This window comes from Poeciliopsis prolifica, unplaced genomic scaffold (genome assembly GCF_027474105.1).
Source record: "Poeciliopsis prolifica strain line A6 unplaced genomic scaffold, Auburn_PproV2 SCAFFOLD083, whole genome shotgun sequence".
In the NCBI taxonomy this organism is placed as follows: Eukaryota; Metazoa; Chordata; class Actinopteri; order Cyprinodontiformes; family Poeciliidae; genus Poeciliopsis; species Poeciliopsis prolifica.
Window position 1 is genome coordinate 1,184,607 of NW_026562458.1, and position 24,092 is coordinate 1,208,698.

The window sequence follows — 24,092 nt, forward strand, 5'->3', positions numbered from 1 at the left end:
ATATTTAGTTTGAAACTGAAGAATGAATTAATTACTTGGTGAAAATAAGACAAACTCATTTTGTCTCTTATTGTATTATTGACGGGCTGCAGTCTGAAACTAAACCCGTCATCATTTAAATGAACCCAGTTTGATGCGGTTAAACCCGGTGGGTTTTTCCTCTCGTCCTCAAACAGTTAATCTGGTGACGACTGGTTTTGCTGTTGCTCCTGCACAGTGAGGCAGGGCGGAAGCCCAGCAGCGCCCCCTCCTGTCGGCCTTCACAGGCGGCTGAAGGTGACTCCATCTCGGCTGGGATGCGGACGCGGCTGCTGCGGCTCCCATCGGCCGGACTCCAGCTCCTGTTTCCCCGGGAAACCAGCGCTTACAGCCGGGGAAGGGAGGCCCAGCGAGCCGACTGAGCCGACTCCTTCTGCCGGATCTTCTCTGGGTATTTTTATTTCGGGGTGCCTCTGTCTGGGCGGGCTCCGGCGCAGGGGGTGCATGCATGTGTTCCGCACCGTACGGGCGGAAAAAGCGCCCAAGATCCGCAGGGAGCATCTTCCCCAGCAGCAAGGCCGCAGGCGGATCCGGAGCGGCGGGAGAGCGCGGAGGCGGCGGTGGACGGCAGCAGGATGGTGGGTAGAGACACATGACATGGATCCAACCCGGACCGGTGCTGACTGCCCTCCTGTCCTGTTGCAGACGGTGCAGGAGTTCAACACGCTGGTGGCTCTGTACCGGGAGCAGGTCATCTCTGTCGGGGAGATCTCGGTGGACTGTCCGGCTCTGCGGGCTCAGATGCACCAGACCCGGTCCAAAGGATGCTGCATGGCCCGGGCCGCGCACCAGGACCTGGCCGTCATCTCTGGATCCGGGTAAACACGAACCGCAGCAGCTTGGATCAGTATGGATCAGCATGTTACTGATTTGTTACCGTTGCAGCAACACATTGTCCTGGACGATACATTATTCCTGTAATTATTGCGATAAAGTATCAGATGTTGTTTTGAAATAATCTTCAAGACTAAATGAGAATCAGAGTGAAAATGATTTATTATCTGTCATTTTGTTTTTCCTTCTACATGCACAAGTCAAAATATAAGGAAAAAATACAGAATAAAACAAGATGAACAAAAATAAATAATTAAATTCCAGTGAAGGTAGAATAACTTTGCCCATAAAACCTTATTAAAAACAAAGCAGCAGAATATTTTATGCATCATCACTGAATAAAAGAAAAACATTAAAGTATTAGATTAGAAAATTATACCACAAACTGATAGAGTATGTAACAATTTCAGTTCCACAGTTTTTGGGTTTTTTCATCCCTTTTTCCCCGGACGCATTAGTGAGTCTAAATATGGATCTCCGTCTGTGAATCTCCTCATCCATCTTTCCTGCTGCAGGCCGGAGGACGGACAGATCCATCCTGAAATCTGCCGGCTCTTCATCCAGCTGCAGTGCTGCCTGGAGATGTTCATCACCGAGATGCTCAAGTCCATGTGCCTGCTGGGGGTTCTGCAGCTGCACAGGAGAGGTACCAACACGCCAACAGAAACCCGTTTTATTACTGATCTCCACCTCTACATGGTTTCATAACCAGACTCAGTTAGAAAACACTAATAATAAACATTAGTTTAAATATAAAGTTATGTGAAAATTTTGGCATTTTAAAGACTAATTTAAAAAAAAAATAGTTTCCTTTAATAAAAAAACTTATAAACTTGAACTGGATTTTTGGTTAAAACATGTTTGTTTTTCATTCAGTGAAAATCAAACATTCAGATTTTTTTACTCAAGTAAGAGCAGAAATATTTCACAATAAAATTACTCTAGTAGAAGTAAAAAGTACAGCGTAGTAAAAATACTCCTAAAAGTATATATATATTTTTCAAAAGTTACTAAGTCAATGTAAGTAGTTACTACTCAACTCTATTCAAAACGGTACATCATCCTAAACAGGATATGAATTTATGTGAAGCTAAGTGCGCTAAACATTTTCAAAATGAGCAAACATGCTAATGCGCTAAAAGGAAAAAATTAGCTCTATTATTAGCATTGGAATTAAGCAAAATATTAGCAACTAAAATGTTCATCAAACATGGTTGAGATCTTTCTCTGACCACCAGATGGCAGCAGAGAGTTGATTGAATTATAAGATATTTTTTCCAAGGAAATCTTTGTTTGGTCTGAATAAAACTGGAGATTTAAGTGAAACTCTAATCCTCCTGGAGGCAGTGAGCAGGTGTGGGTTGTTGTCACTCTATTCGTGGGTTTTCCTCCCCGCAGGAACCGAATCGGAGCCCAGAGTCGACTTCCGGATGGACGAGAGCTCGGACGTTCCCATCCTGGAGGAACGGTCGTCGTCTCCCATCGATTACCCTCAGGAGACGTGGCTGGTGGGGACGGACATCGACAACATAGAGAGGTGCTGCTCTGTTCTTCTTCTGTTTTCTGTTCCGCCATGTGACTCAACCCGACGTGTTTCTGTTGGCAGAGACATGAAAGAGATGAGAAACTTACTCAGCAAACTCAGGGAGACGATGCCGCTGCCACTGAAAAATCAAGGTACATCCAATGTAGGATCAATGAAAATACTGCTTGGAATAACAAGTTATGATATCATGGATTTAATATATTTAGTTTCTGGACTCAGTGATCTTGATGAGGCCGACATTTTGGTGGAAATGTTTCTGTCCCAAAGACAAAACTCCTAAACTAACCAGTTATAGAACTCCTGACTTGACAAGCATTAGCTTTTATTAAATACCAGGTTGTTGTAACACTTTAGCATTAGCATTTGTTATGTTGCTGTAGTGCTTTAGCATTAGCTTTTACTAAGTACTATGCTAATGTAGCGCTTTGCCATTAGCTTCTGCTAAATACCGTGTTGCTATAGCACTTTATATTAGCTCCCATTTGTTGTACTGCCTTAGCTTTAGTGAAACTACCATTGTGGGTTTGTACTGTAGGGCTAGCGCAGCTACCCTTTCAGCTAGCAGTGCCCTCCACTGCCTACTTCATCCTGTCAGACAGATTCAGTTCAGCTGATTGTCTGATTCTGCAGACCTGACAGTAATCGGACCTGAAGCTGTAAAAACCGAACCGAACCCCAACCCTAAAACCAGAAACATTTAGCTATGAGCTCAGATGAAGTGTTCTGCTCATCATGTGAATTCTGGATGTTCTGACCCGTTCCAGACGACAGCAGCTTGTTGAACCTGACTCCCCAACCGCTGGTCCGGCAGAGGAAGAGGCGCTTCCCCGGACTCTGCTGCGTGGTGTCGGGCTGACGGTCCACAGCAACCTTTACTCCAGCTCTCACTCACTTCATTTCTTCAAACTAAAATTGTAATCTTGGGTTTCCTCAAGAGCTCCAGAATGTTTAAACTTGGTGTTTTATTAGAAGCGGGTCTTTGAGACGTCAGATTTGTCGGGTTTCGGACCCTGAAGCGTGTAAATGTCCAGGCTATGCAGCTGCTTCGCTGTGCTTCTCTCACGGCTCCACATCGTCTCCAAGTCTCATTCGTCTTCTGATCTGTGTGACGTGACAAAGCAAGTCCTCCATGTTGCGCCGCGTTCATGTACAGAGAGAAGAGAGGAAAAGAAGAAAAGCTGCTTCTGAATCTTAATCATCTGCGTTTTTAAAGCATATTTTTATCGCTTCGATGTCGTCGGTGATAAACTTTACCTGTGTGACGGGAAAATCTGCTTTTTTTCTGCCTGAACCAGCCGGTGCAGAAACTGAAACATGCATGAAATGTCATAAAAGTGTTAAGAAGTATCTGACGCTAACGGTGCCTTGGAGGTGGAATCACATCGCTCACCCTAAACCACCGTGGAGAAGATCAGGATTTTATAGCCGTGAAAAGGAAGGAAATAACATCTGTACAGTTAGCTTTGTAATTTGATAAACTCCAGTCCGTTTCACTAGAAATCTGGTGCATTAATGCATATGTGAATGCCAACTGGACTGGAGACCGCTCCAAAAGCAGGAAGTGGACTGCAGTGCAGGGCATTCTGGGTAAATGCAACCAAAACAAATATGCTAGGTAGTGCTAGCGGGAAGGATGACCCGAGAAATCCTCCAACTGCTAAAATCTGACGCTGATCCATTTTTAATTTAGATTTCACGGAGATGGGAGTTGCACTCAGTGTTTTCCTTCAGTGGTTTTTAGTGCAGCGCCCCCACAGGTGAGGAGGGGAACAGGTTGCAGAAACGGCTTGGAGATAACAGCAGCAGCTGAAAATGCAACAAATGTTGCAGTTTTGCTCCCAAATCGAACTGAGTTTACGGTTCGATCTGGTGTGAAAAGATCTGGCCTCCACGTCTTGATGGGTTCGTTCTTCTTCGCTTTTCATTTTCCTTCCTCTTCATCATGTCTGACCTCTGCTGTTCAGGTCAGTCACATAAAATCCTAATAAAAACAGCAGTTTGCAGTTGTAGTGTTCAAAGGACTTAAAGATCTCCAGCGCTCCTTGTCCGTTGTCAGATCTCTAATATCTGGTCGGGTTTTAGCAAGTTGGATGTTTAAACTGGCGGCGCGTTCCTCACCATGTGGGCGGAGCTCTGGCCTGATGACATCAACTGTTTCTGCCAAATCTCTCGCCATATTTGTTCTGAGTCTAGTTGAAGTCGTATTGCAAACAGATGACTAGCGAACCGAAGCGCTCCGATTTATGGCACTGATGTTTTCTTCTTCTGTTTAATTTTCAAATTGGTGATTTTATTTCCTTCAGTCGTTTTTCCTTAAACAAAAAAATGAATGGGACATTAAGTGTGTTCAACAATATGGCACCAATTTAGCCATAAATTTAGTTGTTTTTTTAATTTACAAAAATATTTAAAAGAAAAAATCAAAAAGTATTTTATAGTTTTTTCCCAAAAGAAAAAACATTTGTTTTTTGGGGGAACCGCAAAAAAAGTTTCAAATTGAAAAAAAATCTATGAAATTGAAAAGATTTCTGAAACTAGAAAATAAACCTCGAGCCTGAAATGTATTTTTGAACTTTTTTAGTTCTAAGACTTATTTTTCAGTTTCAAATCTTTGTCTAATAGTTTAATTTTTTTCGTTTGAACAAACTTTATGGCCCCAATGTAGCTCCATACAGAAGAATGCTTTTATTGTTCCGTTTTCGCATTACTTTGATAAAGCACCACTTTTAAAATGAAAACAGAAATAATCTCCTGATTTTGCAACTGAATGTAACGTGACCTGTAAACGATTGTGTTTTGTTTTCTGTGTCGCTGTGCTGATGTTTTAACTAGGCCGTCTTGTTTTGGCATGTGTGTGACTCAGATTAGGCCTCTGTGTTGATGTCTCCTGCAGAGTAGAAGGAAAATGCTGAACTTGATGTACAGCTTAGGACATTTTATAACAAAATAAAGTTTTATATACAAGAATTTAGATCATTTTGTTGTTTTTCTATCAGTTCAATGGATCATAGTCATCAGAAAGTAGCATTAGCACTTGCTAAATACTAAAATCACGAATTAAATTCAGAAATATTTTAAGTTGTAAACCAATATAAATGTTTCCTCAGAGCAGTTCTGAATAAGTAAAGTATAACTTTATATTTTAAAGTATATTTAAAATTAGTTCAACCTACAAATGAAATTTCTGGCGCCATGTTTGATTCCTAACAGGAAGTGGTGGTTGTTTTGAAGCAATCTGATTGGCTGACAGGTTGTAGCTCTGTGCTTCACTGCCCCCTATTGGTTTGGCAGAATTAAAACAACAATCAGTGATGGATTTGTGAGTTTATGTGAAGGAAAAACTCCTGTGCATATTAGTTTTTAAAGCAATGTCGCTTTGGTTTACATAAACCAACATATCAAGAAACTTTAGATGTTTCTTGTTATTGGTTGCTACACAAACAGTATTTTAGTTTCATGTTGTGTTCAGTTTGAATAAAAATCTGGCCTGTTTTCCTTCCATCACCTGGTTTTGTTTTGCTGAAATGAACTGGGCTCAGATTTTCTTCATACCAAAACAAAGCATCGATTGTGCAAAGCTGCTGATTGTGAAAATGTTTGGAAAACTTAAGAAAGTCATAAATGAGCAGAAACATTCCCCGCAGTGAACATCTGGTTTGCATCGAGCAGCCTGGAAATTCCTGAGCTGCTTCGCTTCCCGGAACAACCAGAACCAGGAACCTGATTTGTTTTCAGACACCGATTGGTCAACATGAACTCATAAACAAGTGGATCCCAGAGGATCGCTGGGGTTTATAACCACGCAGACAGGAAGCTCAGCCTCAGATCAGCCTGCAGTTCTGCTTTTATTACCAACCGATTCAAATTTCTGCAGGAACCTGATTGAAATCCCTCCTGCAGACGACAGCAGTTCTTCTGGTGAGGTATGGTTTCATCTCTTTTTTAAAAATTTTATTCAGGCTGGAGCAAAACCTGCTGCAAAAAAATGTCTAGATATTTAATTCAGGAGGAAAATGCAATAAATTTACAGGAAATCTACAGATGCATTTAAAGCAATTTCTCAAAAAGAGAATCAGAGCCACTGAAACACAATCCGACTTCTGCAACAAAAATAAATAAATTCTGAAAAACAAAATCTGAATTTTCAGAAAAAAGTCAGAATTTTGTCAAAAAAGTTGAAAATTTTGGATTAGTTATTTTAGTTTCTCCTCTAGAAACTAAATGAGTCATACTGGGTCATTTTACTAAATAGTAAATAGTAAATTTTTGAAAAAACCTCAAAAACTGAAATTGTTACGTACTTATTTTCCTTCTGGGTGGAGACAATTTTCAGGTTGTATCCATCCCGCAGCATGATGCTGCCACTGCCGCTGCTGCTGCTCCTCGGCTTCATGTCCGGCAGCCTGGCCTGTCACTGTGACCGGTACCCCTGGACCCCCTGGTCCGCCTGCACCAGAACCTGCAACTACGGCACTCAGACCAGAAGCAGGTAAGAAAAAAACAGGAGTTGAACGTCACAAGGTTGTTGCGAAAGCAAACCCAGAGCTGAGCCTTTCCATCCCTGATCTTCAGGAACGTTCAGTACGATGAGTATTACTGGAAGAACAGCTGCCAGCAGATGTGTGCCAGCAGTGACACCAGAGGTTGCAACCAGCAGGCCTGTCCGATCAGCTGCGTCCTGTCCGAGTTCAGCCAATGGTCCGACTGTTCGCCCTGCGCCAGGAAGCAGGCAGGAAACGTCACACCAAAGCACTGCTGCACCGACACACTGCTGCACCGACACACTGTTCCCTTTACATTTACATGACAAGCTACAGTATTTGAAAATAATTTATTAAACCCAGCTCAGGTTTCTGCTGTGCTCTGCTTCAGTTTCGGACCCGGTCTGTGGTGAGACCTTCCCAGTTCGGTGGGTCTGAATGCAGTGTGGAGCTGACAGAGGAAAGGACCTGCTTCCCCTCCACAGAGTGTCTCTTACCGCCTGTGGACTGCGGAGGCGACTTCAAGTGTGACAATGGTGACTTCACCTGGAATTATGAAGCTCCTGAACTTCAGCTGTGAGAAATAATTAATAACCTTTTATGCTGCAGGGCGCTGCATCAACTCAACGCTGACATGCAACAGACAGAACGACTGTGGAGATAACTCAGATGAGAGGGACTGCAGAGCCTTCACAGTCGTCTGTCCTCTTAAGAAGGATCCCGCCCCGGGGGTTGATCTGGCTGGAAACGGGTAAACTGTCTGATTCTCACCCCAAACTGCCCCTGAGGGCATTTATAGAGGTGTGCTTTCATTATCAGTAGTGGGCTCTACTAACGCACTAATAGCAAAACTAATGTTTCATTTAGCGCTTTAGCATTTTGCTAACCTTAAAGTCGTTTAGTGCACTGAGCTTTCCCTGGATAAATCTCTTCAGCTAAACTTTAAAGCTCTAATTCTCTTGGTTATTTTGGAGTTTCAGTCCTCCAAGTGTCTTCTGTGCTACTTTACAGAGCGATGACATGCCCAAAGCAGTGGAAAATTAAAATAGTTTCTGATATTTAGCAAAGTATTTCCTCCTTCTGGTTCTGGCTTTGCGTCTAGTTTTGATTTTCTGGCGGCGGAGCCGAGGGGAGGAGTTCTGGACAACATGTTTATGGGAGGAAGCTGCATCGTCAGGCGGCCGCCAAGCACTTTACTCTACCATCGCGTGCCATACAACTTTAAGACCTTTGACATTAAGGTAGCCATTGATCATCTGCCAAACCAAACAAGTGATGCTTTATGGAAATGTTCTTCTCCATTGCTTCTCTTTTTAATTATTTCCTAACTGAGTTGTGGATGTTTAGGTTGGGGTGTTGGAAGACTTCAGCACCGACCCGCAGCCGGTGGTTTCTGAGCCGGTTGTGATAAAGACATCGGGTCAGAGTGAACAAAACACGAGAGATCAAGACAACTTTCACTTTTTGTTCTTTTATGGGCACAGTTCTTCCAGCTCCAGTCTGACCGCGAGTAAGGAAGCATTTGAGGCTTCAAAGAAAAAGGTGATTTAAATGGTAGATCTACACGACCCACTGCTAACACAAGAGCAAAATGTCTCACTCAATGTTTTATAAAGCACTAAAATCAGCCTCTATCCCACCATTTTCTAGGACTCCAAGTTTTTCCGAGTGCAGCAACTTCTACCGATTTCAAACTTTGCAGTGAAGGATCCACAGGATCTTGTGCTTTCGCTGCCATTCCAAGTCCTTCACGCTCTGCCACTCGATTACAACTACGCCCTCTACAGGGAAATCTTCAAGCACTTTGGCACGCACTACTACAGCGCTGGAAAACTGGGAGGCCACTATGATGTGCTCTACCAGTACAGCCGGGAGGAGATGAAAAGCTCAGGTTAAACATCACACCCAGCATTTAGAGTAGAACCACAGCATAAACCAGAGGAACGTCTCCAACGTGGAAATGATCGGATAAGTTCACCTTGTGTCCACCCGGGTTATTATCTAGATCCAGAAGACAAAGGTTGATCTCCTCCCTTTGTCTTCTAGAGATTTGTTAACAGAGGTCAAAATGGCTGCTCAGGAAAACCTAGGAAATACTTCTAGCTCACTCTGGAAGGGGCGTTTTTCAGGCCACAAGGGAAATATCTTCACAATCATCTGCCAATAAAGGCCATGGCTGACGGTACCAATAGAACCTCACCATCATCATCCTCTCCAAGAGAGAAGGTCAGACATCTCTCTGCCCAGCAGAAACCGTCCCGCTCATTCTGATGGACTCCAAGCCCTTCCTGTAGCCCCTGTGGGTCTGTCCCGGGTCTCCTCTTAGAGGGACACGTCCCAGAGACATCACAATCAGATTCCTCACCCCATCAACTGCCCTGTCACAAAGATGGAAGCTCATTCCCCATATCTATAGCCAGGATCTCATTCTAATGGTCCGAGTCTTTGTCTGAAAGTCTTGGATGAGAATCACCGTGTACACAGATCAGTAAATCGAGTGTTTCACTTTTCGTCCAACACATTGGGATTCCCCCGGAGGAGATGACCCGAGTGACTGAGGACTGGGACGTTTGGGCCCTACTGCCCAATCTGTTGCTTTGGAAACCAATGGATGGATGTTGTACCCAAGGCGTTCTTAAAAGCCTTGGCTTAAGATTTCATATTAGTCATCAAAGTTCCTGTATCCTTTAACAAGAAGAGACAGACACTGCCTCATGTGACCTCGCTGGATAACATCTTTCCAATGAACCAACAGAATTAAGTGGATTCAAACTCAGCTTTCATCTGTACCGTTTGTGTGGCAGGTGAAACAGAAGAGACCGTCAATGGTTGCCTGAACCGAGATGTCTCCTGGACTGTAATCCTCTACTCTGAATCCAGCAGCGTACAGAGATGCACCAACAACCGCATGACTGAGAAATACCAAGGTCACTTCTGAAGTGTAGCAGAGGAAGACTTTCTCTTATTTCTATGCTTTGGTTTGTGTCTTTGTTCATTTTCTCCTCTTTTCTCTTGTCCAGGCTCTTTCATCCAGGCCTCTGAGAAATCCTTCTCCCTGGTGAAAGGTGGTAGAGCCAGGGAAGCTGGAGCTCTGGCCTGGGAAAGGCAAGGTGCTGCTCCGGACAAGACATCCTACAAGAACTGGGCCAAGTCTGTGATTGACAGCCCGGTGTTGGTGGACTACAAGGTCAGCATAGAAACATCCCAGTCATCATTGATGCTTATGGGTTCAGTGATGAACACTGAGCTGTCATCTGCTTAGTAGAGAAGATAATAGCCAACAAAGGGTTTGTTGTACTCGAGGTTGGTAGCCCAATTCCCAAAAAAGTCATTCTGAAGGTAGTTTGCCTATTTTCACTGGGTACTCCAGCTCTTGCATCCACATTGATATGGTCTATTTACTTTTAGCTTTGCAACAAATCACTCATAGCTGGTCATCTCTGTATCTGCTAGCTTAACATTTTCACAAACGTTTCCACCCAATTCACCAAACTGACATCCCTCTGCCTTCGCTCAGTAACGATATTAAAGACTCCATGCGTGTGTTTGTTCAGTTGCGTCCAATCATAGATCTAGTTCGGGGAATTCCCTGTGCTGTCACCAAGAGGCGACACCTGAGGAAGGCTCTGCTGCAGTACCTGGAGGAGTTTGATACCTGTAAGTGCGCCCCGTGTCCCAACAACGCCAAGCCAGTTCTGTCTGGGACCCAGTGCAAGTGTGTTTGCCAGACAGGAACTTTCGGTACCAACTGTGAGATACGGGCGCCTGACTACACTTCAGGTACCCAACATTTTGAGTACCAAGCTCATTCAGTTAGATCCTGTGTGTTTCATTGTTATTCTAAATATTGGCTACTGTTCGATAGGCCTGTTAGCTTGAAATGCTAAAAAGGAACAAAAATGTGGTCTTGTTTCTACTGGAGCATTGCTTGTTTTCCACAGAGGCAGTGGATGGTTACTGGAGCTGCTGGGGGCCGTGGAGCAGCTGCAGCGCCTCCATGAGGAGACACCGAACCAGGAAGTGTGACAACCCTGCTCCCCTCGGAGGCGGCCAATCCTGCAGCGGTCCAAACAAACAAGAGGAACCGTGTCCTCTGTCTCTGTTTGAAAAGTAGGACTCAAGTGAAATGAGCCATTTCAACCAGCATGTTTGGGTTTTATAGAGTTGCTTGTTGTTTGGGTTTCCTGTGCAGAAAAGAGTCATGTGACAACGATGATGAGTTCACAGTGGGATGGAGGGATGAGCTGCCGCCAGGGGTGCAGGGATGTTTGAGGCCGCAGAGACCAAACCACAGCTTCCTCAGGGTAGAAGCAACTTCAATGGGCAATTTAACATGTTGTAAAAGCCAATAGGCTTTTACATGTTAAAGCCATTCTAGGCAGAAAAATAAATAAATCTGAAAATTTGAGGTTAATCTTCTAAATGTACTAGAAAAAAGTTAGGAAATTTCTGAGTTTAAAACTTTTTTTGGCTTTGTTCTTGTAGAAATCTAAGCAGTATTACAGCTTTGGTGAGGATGAGGAGTTCCAGTGCTTCACTGGATTTGAACTGGAAGGTTTCCAGTTCATTAACTGTCAACCAGATGGAACCTGGAGTCAACCAAGTGGAAGATGCATCAGTAAGTTTGTGTTTTTATACCACAATGTTAGGGAAAAAGTCAATGTAGAGAAATCAGACCGTCACAAACTTTTACTGCTAAATCCAGACATTATTTAGCAGTAACGATCCAAAGATCATAAATGATCAAATCCATTGGAAGTCTTTGAGATGTTTCTCCACAGGAAGTTCCTGAAACCTTCTTGTCTTTAGGGAGGCTCTGCGTTGCTCCAGAGTTCCCAGACAACATGGAGCTGTTTCCCTCCAAAGCCACGTTCAGGGTGGGCGAATTGATTGGATTCAACTGCAAGGAGTCGGGCCTGATGCCGATGCCAAGAGGCCTCTACAGGTGCAGCAGCAAACTGACCTGGGAGCCTCCGCTGCCTGCAGACCTCCGCTGCACAGATGGTGGGTTGGAAACTCTGAAGAGCCTCTTGAAATTTGACAAACTTCTGTAATAAAGACGTCTTGTTTGCTGGCTGTAAAGCCATTCGTGAAATGAATTTCTCTTGTTGTGTGCTTAGAGGAGCCATTTGTTCCTGATGGTCAGTGTGGTCCAGGACAGAAGCGACAGAGATCTGGCTGTGTCTGCATTGAACGGGAAAGCTGTCTGTAGGGCATTTTCACATCTTAACCTGCTGCGTTCTCATCATTTTAAGGCCTCTTGGGCTCATTGTTTTACCGTTTTCAGTTAAATTCAGTGTTGGACACTGCTGACTAAAAATGTAGCTAGGCTAATCCTGAAGCATGTTAGCATGTTAGCGTAAGTGTGTCCACCACTGGATAAATCTGCTAAGTATTCATAAGTTGATAAACAGCCTTGCTGGAAGGAGAATGAAGTTTCTTCAGTTCACAGTCGGCGAGTCTCTGCGTCCTGAACGTAAACCTGGATGTCGCCGTGTCGATGTCGCTCTGCTCCTTCCACGCCGGCCGTTGCCACGGCGACCCACTCTTCTTCATCAGTGACGCGTGTGCGACTCGGTCGAGCCAACCAAACTGGAGTGGGCCAGGTTCAGGGCCAAGATGTCGCCCAGGAGTTCGTTGCACGTCCCGTGCGACATGGACACCTGCTACGACTGGGAGACCTGCTCCGGTGAGTTCGTGTGGCGACTCGTGTACTGGGAAGTCTGGGAAGTCTGGGAAGTGAGCAAACATCATGTCTGATGCTTATTTATGGGTTCCAGCCTCTAAGAAGTGCCAGTGCAAAGCTGCTCTGGACTGCCCCAGAACCTCAGACCAGATGTTCTGCGTGAAGCTGAAGCCGATGCAGATGACCCGAAGCATGAGTCTTTGCACTTTGGCGGCTATCACCTGCAGCGGCAGGGAGCATGACATTCTGAACGAGGGCGTTTGTCAGAGCAGATGATGGAGTGAACCTCCCTGCAGCTACAATGGTGATTAGAAATGGAATAGCAGCTTTTTGAAGCTAGCTAATGCTAACCATGAATGGTCCAATTGTCTGTATGTTATGGATCCAGTCAGTGGATGGATGTTATCCTGGCTGGCATTTAAAGTTCTATTTTACTTTGTAATGCAATAAAACTTTATATTTAACACAATGTGGACATTTGGTTTTTTGACAAAGTGGATTCACACCAGTTTCTAGAAACTCTGGTTCCTTTGTGCAGGTGTGAATGCTAGTCGAACTCTGGTTTACCTGCAAACTGAGGTCTGGGTAAAGTTCAAATCCCTAATATGAAAGCCAAGCAGACAGCAGGAAGTGGACGACACCGCAGGAAATTCTGGGTAAATACAAACAAAACAACCACGTTAGCCTAGCGCTAGCTGGAGAAATGACTCCTGGTTTTTAGCCAAAGCCAAAAAAAAAAAATCCTACACCCGCAAAAACTTTATCACTACTCCATATTTGTTTACATTTTGTCTCCTTTAGCGATGTTTGTGAGGTTTATATCAAAATTGTGACTTCCTGCTGAGCTTCTATGTTGTTCTTTATCACATCAACAGGTTTCCATAATCTTTGAACCATAATTGTAAAATATAAGTTGAAATGACTAATTGAAATGTTATTTGCATTGTTCATTTTTCTGATTGGTTTCCAGTCAAGTTTATCTAGCTATTTCATGCTAGCCTTGCTAAGCTAGCTCTGGCATGAGCTAGCATAGTTTAAATGGACCATAGAAACCATTCTGTTGCTGTTAACGGTAATAAACTGGATGAATGAATATAAAATAAATCAAGGGAATTGTTGATGACAAAAGCTTTATTCATTTTATAACAAAAACAATCCAGCCATCCAACACCGTTTGGACAGTTGTACAAAAACAAAGACATTTATCAATTTATTTGGAACCTTCTGTTCTATTTACATTCAGCTGCTACCACGATAAGATATTTACAGACTTAAATGAAGAAAAGTGTCTGTTTACGGCGGACATGGCTCCAGACTGATCAGACGGATCGTTTCGCCCGCGCATCTCCTGGATCCCGCCTCGCACTCCGTCATGTTCGCAGCGCCGCCATCATCACCGGAAGAGGCGCACAGGGGGGCGGAGCCTGCAGGGCACGCTGACGGACTCAGACATGTGCATTTCCGCTGGGATTCTACGATTGAAAAGGAAATCATAGTCAACACATTTGGATGGAAAATAATAAAGAAAAACTCTTGAGGTGTTTTTATTGATCAGGACGTTCAGTTTCACCTCGGCACGTCGTCCCTGGTTTGCAGTCGCTGCAGGAAGTGAACGTTTCCTCTTCCGGTTTGCTGCAGTCCTTATCGGCCGCCAGCGTAAAGCTGCGCCCCACACAGCGCAGCGCCCCCAGCTGGCAGACGCCCAACCAGAGACTCCTGGGCCCGACCCGGGAGCAGAACTCCACCGACGACCTGAAGCGAGAACATGTCAGAACCAAACGGCTGACTGGGTTTGGGTTTGGTTTTTGTTCTGGAGGATGAGACTAACTGGCACTCAGATGGCATTTTACAGACACAGCCGGTTTTCCTGATCTTCTCCCAGGGTTTACAGTTCAGACCAGCAGGTGGCGCCGGAGAGGTGAGGACTGCGGAGGAACAGGAAGGCAAATTTAATGAGAAGTGACTGAATCTAATGGGATTTATTCTCATTTATATGATAGACCAACACTAAGTGCAACACACAGCTTATAGCTATATTTATTATATTAAAAGAAGGTTTAAATTTCTGCCAAAAACTCTCATATGTTACTATTTATCTATAAAATTTTCATTTGGCCCATAATAGACAAAACCTTTAGAATTTGAATCACTTTGTGTCCAAATAAACCAGCTTTAAATTCATCTGTTTTAAAGCTAAACTGCTTCTGAAGATTCACCTGTTTGACACTGAACATCATCAGGAGACGGCGACCACTGCAGACTGGAGCTGCACCTGACCTCTGACCCCTGACCAACCAGCTCTAACCCCGCGGGACACGACAGGGACACGGTGTCTCCGATCTGGTAGACATTTTTATTGGGCGTGACTTCAACTAGACCGCTGATTTCAGGAAACCCACACGTGGAACCTGGAAGAAATTTATTTATTTCTACTTTTACATCACATTTTAGTGATTCCTGAGAAGTGGGACGAAATGGGTTTAAATTTTTCCCAAAAAATTTTATTACTTCTCAAGCTTATGTATTCAAATATGACAAATAATATGTTGGAAATGTAGCCATAATATATTATCTTAGTATTCCTTTAATTGATTTAAATTACTACAATGTATTGAGTTCTGCTCCAGGACAAGCGATTTTACACCATCCACCTTCTACAGTGTTTAAAATAAAAAATATTCAGCAAACACCAGGAAAACACATGGTCAGATTACTGATAATTTGTGTGTATTTTATTAAAATTTGTGCTTTATCCATATGACCTGTTGTGTCCATCTTCTCAAGAATCACTGATTTATGAAACTAAACATGAAAAAATAAATATGTAATAAGTGTTGAAACTGTAATAACTAAAATATTCACAATAAGCATGGAACAAATCCTGAACATTTCTAAAAAATTTCCTCATTTTCATCTACTTGACAATGAAAGCTTCACTAATAAACTTTATGGCGTTTAAAGTTTTCTTTAGTTTAATACTTACTTTTACAAACCATTGCTCCTGAGCTCCATTGTTGGTTTTCACCACATGTGGCTGCAGCGTTTCCAACCAGATAAAAATCCTCAATGCAGGAATACTGCACTCTGGTTCCCACTGGGTAAAAGTCCTTAAGATCCTATTTAAACAAGAAGAATTCAGAAACTATCAGAGTATGAACAAATGATTTTTAATAAGACCTTCATGTTACCAGAAAAGTGTTGCAACTATTCCCTGTTGACAGTGGTGTTCCTCAAGGCCCCTTACTCAGCCCCTTACTCTTCTAATTAGTCATGGTTGATTTTAAAAAGCTTGATATCACAATTTATCATCCTGATGACCATATTTCACATCAATTTAAATCAATCTAATTGTCTGGTCAGATTTGTTGTTCATGCCCTGAAATGACCAAAAATATTAAAAAAAATATCTACAATTTCTCTTTATATTCATTAATTTTGTAAGTCCAATAGTTTTTTTTTCTATGGTACAAAAATAAAATCTTTGTCTTATCAAATAAGAATTTACAACAGAGTATTAAAGCCATGCTATGAAAAAAAACAATTAAAATGTAATTATGAAAATAAAATCTAAATAATACAAGAATAAAGTCATGTGACTTTGACTTTACTCTTGTAATAATCATAAGATCAAAACAGGACTTCAGGTTAAAAATTCACCTCAACGAATCCGTTCTTCAGGACTGGAGGAGGTCCACACATTTTCGGTGGCGTTATAGAAAGCCCAAAGCATTGAGGCTCCATCGTCCTGAGGGCAAAAAGGAATGAAAATCCAATAATGACTGGTAGCACAATTCAAAGCTATTAAAGTTTAATCATAACCAGAAAACATACTGTAAATATTGTATATCTGGCTCTTCACAGGGTTTTTGTTCGCTTTGCTCCCCGATGCAGTTCCGGCCCCTTCCTCTAGGGGCAGGGTTGTTGCAGCTTCTGGTTCTTGACCTTTGACCTCTAGAGCAGGATCCCCAGGAGGACCAGCAGCTCCAGCTGCCATGGATCACTCCTGGGAAACAGACCCAGTGATCACGTTCATTTCCTGTTCTCCACTGGAACTTTTGTTAAACTTTACATTTGAGCATAAAAACATGAGCTTTTTTTTTTTTTTTCCATTTTGGTGCTCAGAAATTTCCTTTGTCATTTTTATTTTTTAATTTTCTCTGACTAATCTAAAACTTTCCCAGTTTTTGTAGCATATTTATAACTTTTTGAACACAGAAATTTCCCAATTTTTACAGAAAATGTTTTGACCTAAGCTACAAGCTTGTTTTCTCTAGATTTTTTTTCCAGATCAATATAAAAATGTATCTTTTTCTAGAATTTTATTGACTTTGGCAGCTCAAAAACTTCTTTGGTTTTTCTCTAGAAAATTTCTGACAATGATTAAAAAATTTTTTGTTTTTTTGGCAGAAACTTATTCTCCTTATGACCTAATTTTGATAAACGATAATCTGATTGGCCGCTGTGCTTGGAGCGACCAATCAGATGTCGAGGTTAGCCGAAACCCCGCCTCCCGGGCTCCTCATTGGCCGCGCCGCTGCCTGTTGTTTACCGGGCTGTTCCCCGGTCGCGGCTCCCTTCTCGCAGGCCGGGCCTGATGTTCCGGGTCTGCAGACGCAGCGGCACTCGGTGCCGGTCAGCAGCGGCTGGCCGTTATTCTGGCACGGCCTGCAGCGGCAGGGATGCTCCTCGGACAGGAACTCCTCCATCGCCCGCCTCAGGTGAAGCTTTTTCAGCCCGGCGCAGTCCACCTCCTTCACCAGCTCATACAGAGGGCGAAGCTGCAAGAGATTAGCTCACTGTGTATATTAATCAATGGGAATTAATACCGGTTGCTATTATTTAGGGGAGAAATCGGATCATTTTGTTGGTGGGCTGGTAACATCCTAAGTTAGCGCTAGCGAGCTAGGATTAGCACATGCTAATTAAACTTGCTAGCCTGAACAATGTTGTTATTTTTGTTCATTTCTTAACTATGTTTTCTGGTTATCAACAATAAAGCTCTTTAAGAGCCGATGAATACTAAAATGTATTTGTTTAAATCTGTTGTGATTCATAAAGCTTTTATGCTGAAACGAAAGTTAAGACAAATGTCCTAGCATAAATTGTGTGTTAGCATAGCATCTGACTTTTTGTTGCTACGTCGTGGCTTTTTGTTATTTTATTGGTGCTTTTGGGTTTTGTTGACTCTTCTGGGCCACCGTATCAAACAAAATATTTATACATTTCCTTTGGGGTGATAAACAGTGAAGGATGGTTCAGCAAAACAACATTTCCTGAATGTGGTCTAAAACTGTACTAATACTATTTCCTGGCAGATTATTGAATAATCCTTGCGCTACAGTACTCCATATTTAATATTTTTAATACATGTGGGCTTGTGTCTTTTTACCTTCTGGTTTATGACATTAGGGAAATCTTTGACAGATGAGGCCCAGTTACTGTAGATTTCTCCGTTGGCTTCGGGTTTCTGTAGATCCAGAACAGATAGAGCGCCTATGAACTGCGGATCTCCCCCAATCACGTTCACCTTAATGGGCATCTTGTTTGAATGGCTTCCTGCAGATAGTGGGAATAATTCAGCTCAGACAGAACTGTGGATGAAATATTTGGGTTTGTGTGACTTTAACTCACCAGCTTTGGATTCCAGATGTTTCTGCAATGTTTCGCAGGTGATTTTGGTTTTCTTGAAGAACAGGAAGCGCTTCACTTTTCTCCAACATCTTTGATATTCAATGTCTGTCACACCTTTAAAAAAAAGGACAGAAATATGATGTACATTTCATCAATACTCTTTGTTGAGTGGGATATTTTACCCACTGTGAGTAACTGCAATGAAAGAAGAACAAACTTTTTCTAACCAAAAAAATTCATCATAGACGCACACCTGCAGTTTTTGTTAACATTTAATAAATTTTATACTGAAATAAACTGATTTGCAAAAATATTTCTTTTGTCTAATTTTGTAGTTATTTATTAGTTATTTTCATTTTGGTTACTAGAATATCAAAACATAACTTTCTATTTTTGTCCATCTGATTATGCAAATTTCAAATATTAAATGAGACGTTTGATCAGTAACCGTACATTCGTAGGCTTTTTACTGAACTATTTCATTATTCGGTAAAAAGGCTAATACCATATGTCAAAGTATTTGGGTAAAATACCAAAGTATATTTAGTGTCCTATCAAAGTATTTTACCAAAGTTTGGTAAAATACTTAAGATATCAAAGTATTTTGCCAAAAATACTTTGGTATTTGGTAGTATCCTTGAATACTTGAATAAAAATATGTTGATTGGACTTTTGTCTCCTGGAACGAGACAATACATTGATGGTTGGTTTGAAAGTCTGTCTTTAGTGATAGCCTTTTCAAATATATTATGGTCTATGATTAAGCCACAGTCAAATCATTGTTGTGATTTATTGGACTGTACCACTGATTGGTGACCTTAATCCCTTTGGAGTGTTTGAGTTTTGAACAGTGGGTTAAAACGCCCTGGCATTGTCCATGTTCTCCTTTTAGATTTGTTATCCTGTAGCAATATTCACTCATTACATCCTTACTGTGGGATGTGTGGGCCTGAAAGTCAAACTCCAACAAGCCTTGGTATTCGCCACCAAGTGACCCCTCAGACATGTAGTGTGTGCCGTAGGTCTGTAGCAGTTGGCGGTAGGCGGAGTAGTCGTAGGTCAGGGGCAGCGAAGACAAGGCCTTCCAGAAATCTGCAGAGAGAGTCAGATACTGGGGCAGAGTTCTGAAACTGGGCCAACTCCACTCTGTTCTTCAGGATTAGAAGTCGGTAAGCCTGAAACACACCAGGAAACATCGGGAAGGGATTCTGTAGGACACACAAACCCAAAGATTCAAGGGTTCACCATGCATCAGGTATGGCCATCAGTCACCTTATTGTCTGTGACTTCTTTGTGGAACGTCCGACGGTCATGTCCGACCCAGGCGTTGGACTGGATGTGCTGAGCGTAGGACCAGGCGCTCTCATAGGACTCGTCACTTTCCTCGTTGTCTACATGGACCTGCAACACAAACGGATATTCTCAACTCCATTAACGATGTTTTGATAGTTCAGCAGACGAAGATTGATTAGGAACCAAAACTCCAACATTTGTTACATTTTCGGTTCGCCGTTCATATTCACATACGGACCTCACCGGAGTTCACTTCAACCAAACCGAGACAGAGTTGACCCTTTTGGTTCGATTACATATTCTCATCTCCCCAAACCAACTGGATTTTCTCGGCACACAGATTGGATGTAACCTGTTGGCTGTGCTGTTTCCAGTTTGGACCAGATCAAGCTGTTCAACTCCCACCAGTTTTTTCAGTTACTCACCTCAAAGTTGAACCTGAGGATGTTCTGTGGCAGAGCCTGTACATCACTTTGTGGCTCCCGCTGAAAACCTTCCGGCACTGTCCTCCGAAACTCAACGTGTTGATCACACCGGCTTTCAGCTTCCCCGTCAGAACGTCGAATCTGAGAAAGAAATGCTTTCAGTGACCTAACCTGTGGCCACATTATTCAGAAACATCGAGGTTCCCACCCTTTGCCTGTGAGGTCGGCGTTCGGTGGCGTTTTCATAAGATCACATGAGTATTGGCTGTTGTCTTGGCAGCTTCGCTCGTCCAGACCGTCCTCACAGTCCTGGTCTCCGTTGCAAACCAGAGATTGGCTGATACACTGGCCTGCATCAGAACACCAACTGCACATTATTCTCTAGGCTTATTTCATTGTTTCTTTTTTTGTTTTTTGCTAATTCTTAGTTTTTTCCACTTTTTATCACCTCAATATTGTTTAGTTTTGATTACTTACGGTTTTAATTTAATCCTGTTAACAAAAATGTTTTTTCAGTTACAGTTTTTGTTATTTTGTTAGTTTTAGTTATTATAATAACTTTGGTCGATACGTTAGGTTATTGACTTTGGATCTTGGCGTACCAGAGGCGCAGCGGAACCTGCTGCCACACCCTGTTTCCAGGGGACACGTCTTCTGTGGGACGCATGTCTGCGTTTCTGCGGCTCCTCCTGAACATGGCGCCCCTCCAAACTGAGCGAACACCTCCACACGACGCGTCCGCACCTGGAAAACAGAGGAAAGATGTTAAATACAGAGAATTGATAAACTAAAGGGGACGTATTTTACTACTTGAAGAGGTTTCTGAAAACCTTAAAGTTTAAAGTTTGGACTGAATTCGTTAATTTAAGATTATACCAGTTTAATTAGACTTTTTAAAAATTATGACAGGAAAAAATGTGTGTATATCACAAAGTATTCAATACTCAGACTGACAGCATCTATCCAAGCTTTGACGGACCCACATTGACTTTTAATGAAAACATTGTTACATAGTTTTCAATAAATCTTATTTTTATTGCTCAATTAACAAAACTTGCATCAATTTCAGTGGATACATTTAAAAATTCACAAAGAGGACTTCTTCTTTTATTGATAATGAAAGTCATAATAATTGACACTCCTCTTTCCAATCAAAGACTATTTTACTCATTTAATGAAAGTATTGTAACTTAGTTTATTGTTGAGTATTTTTCTTTAATCTTTTTCTCTCTCTTACTTTTGAATTGATTATTTTTTCCCGTGTGATGAAAGTGTGGTCGCCCCTGTTGACTGAAACATGTTCATTACTTTATTTTTATTCTTGGATGATGCGACTGTAGTCTGTCAGTTCGGTTGCTAGGTGACGGGTGGAGCTCCAGGGGGTTGCTAGGTGACGGGCTGGGGTTGCTAGGCAACCTGCTGTTTTGTGACGTTACATTCGGAAAGTTTTGAAAAAAAATAATTACAAAAAAACGTCGAGATGTTCTGCTTTTAAACTCTGTTTTTAGAAACAGTTGAGAACCAAATGTAAATATAAAACTATTTGAATGTTTACATGTTCCAGTTGACAATAATAATAATGATAATAATAATAATAATAATGATAATAATAATGATAATAATAAAGAGTTTAACTCCATCTCGCATGAATTGAACTTGCTTGCACTTGACTGGAGAAATAAATATCAAACTCCCTGAAATATTGACAGACTGTAGAGAAAAGAAATGTTGCTTCATTCGAACTCTGCCCTGTTTGGCTTTAGAGTACGGCCTGAAAACGGTGCCAAAAGTCAGCGGTGTTGCTGTTCCTGGTCAAATATGATCAAAAGATTACACAACCAATGAGATTAATGATCTGGGTCAACACAGAGATGTAAAATAAAACATTTGCCATCTATGTAATATCAAAGATAAGATCAATTAAGCTAAAATAAATATAATTCTCATAGTTTCTGTATTGAACATTAGTAAAACCTTTGCTAAACTAAAGGGAATGAAATCAAGATTCAATAAAATTGGCTATTAAAATCAGACATGCTAACACCTGGTAAGCTAAGGTAAAGTAAAAATACACCAAAGTTAGCTAAAATAAGATGAGATGGGGAAAGCAAAAATAACTTGGGATAAAATAAATAGGTTAAATTTCAATAAAATGTTAAAAAATAGGATTTGGAAATCTAAAATATAAACTAAGTTAAAAGAGGATGTAATGAGCTAAAGGACAATAAATAACTGGGAAGGTGAGATAAATATAGTGGATAAAATAAAATTAAAACTGTGCAGAACAACATAATATAAAAGAAATTAAACTAACACTATTTTCTACTTTATTTACGCAAACCCTATAGAATGAATAAATGTATTTCTCCCCTCTGTAAATCAGTAAAACCTTCATGGCTCAAAGTGTGGTTTGGTTACCTTTGTACGGGAGCAGCCGTCGCACTCAGACCAGCCTCCATATGGACCCCATCTGCAGTTTACTCTCTGCTGACAACTGAAGAAATGATAATTAATAAAAATACAGCTCTAAAATATACAGCAGTTATTAAAACAATAGTAAAACGCGTCACTCTTACCAAACTGGTGGCAGCAGAGTCAGAGACAGCGCTAACGTAGAAACAGCTGTAAACAGAAGGTTCGTTTGGGTTGAAATGTGATTTCTTAGTGTTGGATCGTATTTTAAATGGTGGATTTTCTGGTTTTACCTTCATGCTGTTCTGCTCAGAGTTTCTCCTTTCTGCTCCAGCTCTGTAACGATCAGGGTTATTTACTGGAGCTGCATTTCTCAACACTCCCCTGAGTTCAGGAGTTTCCTGAGTGAAGAAACGTTTGGCCTGAACAACCAGGACCAAACTGACCTGCATTTTTCATTGCTTCTCAAATGACTCATAATCTGGATTTATTTAATCTGCAGGAGGTTTTATTTGGGACAAATTTATGTCCAGTACTGCAGTTTATTTATTCTGTTTGCTCTGATCGTAAAATACATGAAGGAATCGACTGAGAGAAGAGGCGATTAGTTTTATTGGTTGTTTTAAAATGAATAAACTGTAATAAACAATCTTACTGAGCTCGCCACCTGGTGGTTGGACTAAGAACTTCCTCAGCTTGAAGGAAACACAAGGCTGAATTTTTCACATCCAAAAGGTTTTTCAGTGTTTTCTAATTAAAATAGTATTTATTAAGGCTCAGATCTTTTCAAATCAACTTGGTTGTATGTGAAAAAGTAATTAAAGGTGGGATTGATAATGAATTTTCTGGGATTAGTTATATTTTGTTATTCAATGTCACCAACCAGGTCTGAATGCTTCCAGACAGCAGTATGAAGAAATGACTTGGACAGATACTGACTGACAGCATGAAGTAGGTTAAGGTCTCAGAAACAAACACAGCATCTCCTGATCTAGAGAATAACAGGGAATCATCATCGTGGAAACGGTCAAAAATGGTTTTACTTTATTACATTTATTCTCATTATTATGACTGTAAAACTCAAAATGTACTTCGGTTTGTAAAAATGACTTTAAAACTGAAAACAATGACTTATTTTTATAATTAAGACTTTCATTCTTGGGATTTTATTGTAAATAAAACTTATTTTCATTCATGGTGGTAATAAACTTCCATTCATAAAAAATAGTAACATGAAACTTAAAGAAAATAACTGAAAATTAAAAAAAAAAATCTGATACTCGAATAAAAAAAAACAATTAAAGTGAATTAAACTTTTTCACGTTTTTCTCTGATTCAAAATGAAGATTTTACATTTAACTTCAAAATGTTTCTTCGGTTTCGACTATTTTGTTTTGGTGTTTTGAAATGTGTGAAAAATAGATAGCAGGGCCTCTGTAGGTTCATTTCTGACAACTCAGAAATTTAGAATTTGAAAATTCGAAAATTTGCTAGAATTATTTTTTCCCATGAGTTAAAAAAATACCTTTGAGATGACTTGATGGTAAGTCATCACTTGTCTTTTCCAGCAGTCTTTTTTTTATTTTTTTTTAGCAATTTTGTTTTTTACTTTTCAAAATCATACATTTTCTAGCTTTATTTATTCTTTTTTTGTCAGAAAATGTATGAGATTAGTCTCTAAATTTCTGAGTTTTTGGCAGCAATGTAGTCCTCTTGTCCTTGTTTCCCCTGCTGTCCCCAGACTC

At 41.2% G+C, this 24,092-nt stretch overlaps 2 protein-coding genes across 2 annotated transcripts; one reads left to right on the forward strand and one right to left on the reverse strand.

Annotated features, from left to right (window-relative positions):
* Positions 1-684: 684 nt before the first annotated feature.
* c6 (complement component 6) lies at positions 685-13,055 on the forward strand. The gene is given in 21 exon segments (XM_055022279.1): positions 685-857; positions 1,389-1,543; positions 2,272-2,410; positions 6,771-6,908; positions 6,992-7,148; positions 7,292-7,436; positions 7,510-7,651; positions 8,003-8,141; positions 8,248-8,442; positions 8,551-8,791; positions 9,705-9,827; positions 9,921-10,087; positions 10,455-10,680; positions 10,842-11,010; positions 11,093-11,204; positions 11,386-11,518; positions 11,710-11,904; positions 12,021-12,108; positions 12,346-12,461; positions 12,464-12,589; positions 12,681-13,055. Coding segments are annotated over 21 exon segments (3,165 nt in total). The 5' UTR covers positions 685-780; the 3' UTR covers positions 12,863-13,055.
* A 650-nt stretch (positions 13,056-13,705) lies between these two features.
* On the reverse strand, positions 13,706-22,806 carry c7b (complement component 7b). Its single transcript, XM_055022274.1, is given in 20 exon segments — positions 13,706-14,058; positions 14,157-14,338; positions 14,415-14,511; positions 14,803-14,994; positions 15,570-15,702; positions 16,244-16,331; positions 16,418-16,589; positions 17,136-17,364; positions 17,976-18,142; positions 18,218-18,331; positions 19,151-19,338; positions 19,340-19,392; positions 19,490-19,618; positions 19,936-19,968; positions 19,971-20,076; positions 20,144-20,285; positions 20,538-20,679; positions 22,354-22,429; positions 22,512-22,557; positions 22,794-22,806. Coding segments are annotated over 20 exon segments (2,481 nt in total). The 3' UTR covers positions 13,706-13,879.
* Between the last annotated feature and the right edge of the window lie 1,286 nt (positions 22,807-24,092).